This window comes from Mizuhopecten yessoensis, unplaced genomic scaffold (genome assembly GCF_002113885.1).
Source record: "Mizuhopecten yessoensis strain PY_sf001 unplaced genomic scaffold, ASM211388v2 scaffold10631, whole genome shotgun sequence".
In the NCBI taxonomy this organism is placed as follows: domain Eukaryota; kingdom Metazoa; phylum Mollusca; class Bivalvia; order Pectinida; family Pectinidae; genus Mizuhopecten; species Mizuhopecten yessoensis.
In genome coordinates, this window is record NW_018408643.1 from 36077 (window position 1) to 36629 (window position 553).

The following is a 553-nucleotide window of genomic DNA, read 5'->3' on the forward strand; positions in this document are numbered from 1 at the left end:
CAGGTGTTGTTCGAAAAGCTCCCAGGGCAAGACGTAGCCCTTGGTTATGGATTGGATCTAGCATCTGAAGGTACGAACTGCGCGCTGACCCGTATACCATAGAACCATAATCCAGTTTTGTTCGAATAAGTGATCTGTATAGGCGCAAAAGCATTTCACGATCCGCTCCCCAATCAGTATGAGAAAGGACTCGTATAATGTTTAACGCCTTGGAACACTTATCCTTCAGATACTTTATATGTGGTATGAAAGAGAGTTTCGAATCAAAAATGAGGCCGAGAAATTTAGTCTGTTCAACAACAGGAATTCTAGTGCCATCGAGTGTTAGATTTGGGTCATTGTGTGCTTTTCGTTTTTGACAGAAATGCATGCACACAGTTTTGGATTTAGAGAATTTGAAGCCGTTTTCGTCTGCCCAATTTTGTAGTTTGTTTAAACTCTGTTGAAGTTGTCGTTCTATCGTGTGCATGTTCTTAGATCTGTAACAGATCAAGAAGTCATCCACAAATAACGACCCTTCTGTTGATTGACCAAGACATTTGACTATATCATT

General features: G+C 40.5%; 1 protein-coding gene across 1 annotated transcript in view; it reads right to left on the bottom strand.

Moving 5' to 3' along the window:
• Positions 1-548: 548 nt before the first annotated feature.
• LOC110461506 overlaps positions 549-553 on the bottom strand; it is a 1026-nt gene continuing 1021 nt past the window's right edge. The window contains exon 1 of the mRNA XM_021514992.1: positions 549-553. This exon is cut by the window's right edge and continues 1021 nt beyond it. Within this exon, the coding sequence (XP_021370667.1) occupies positions 549-553 (5 nt within the window).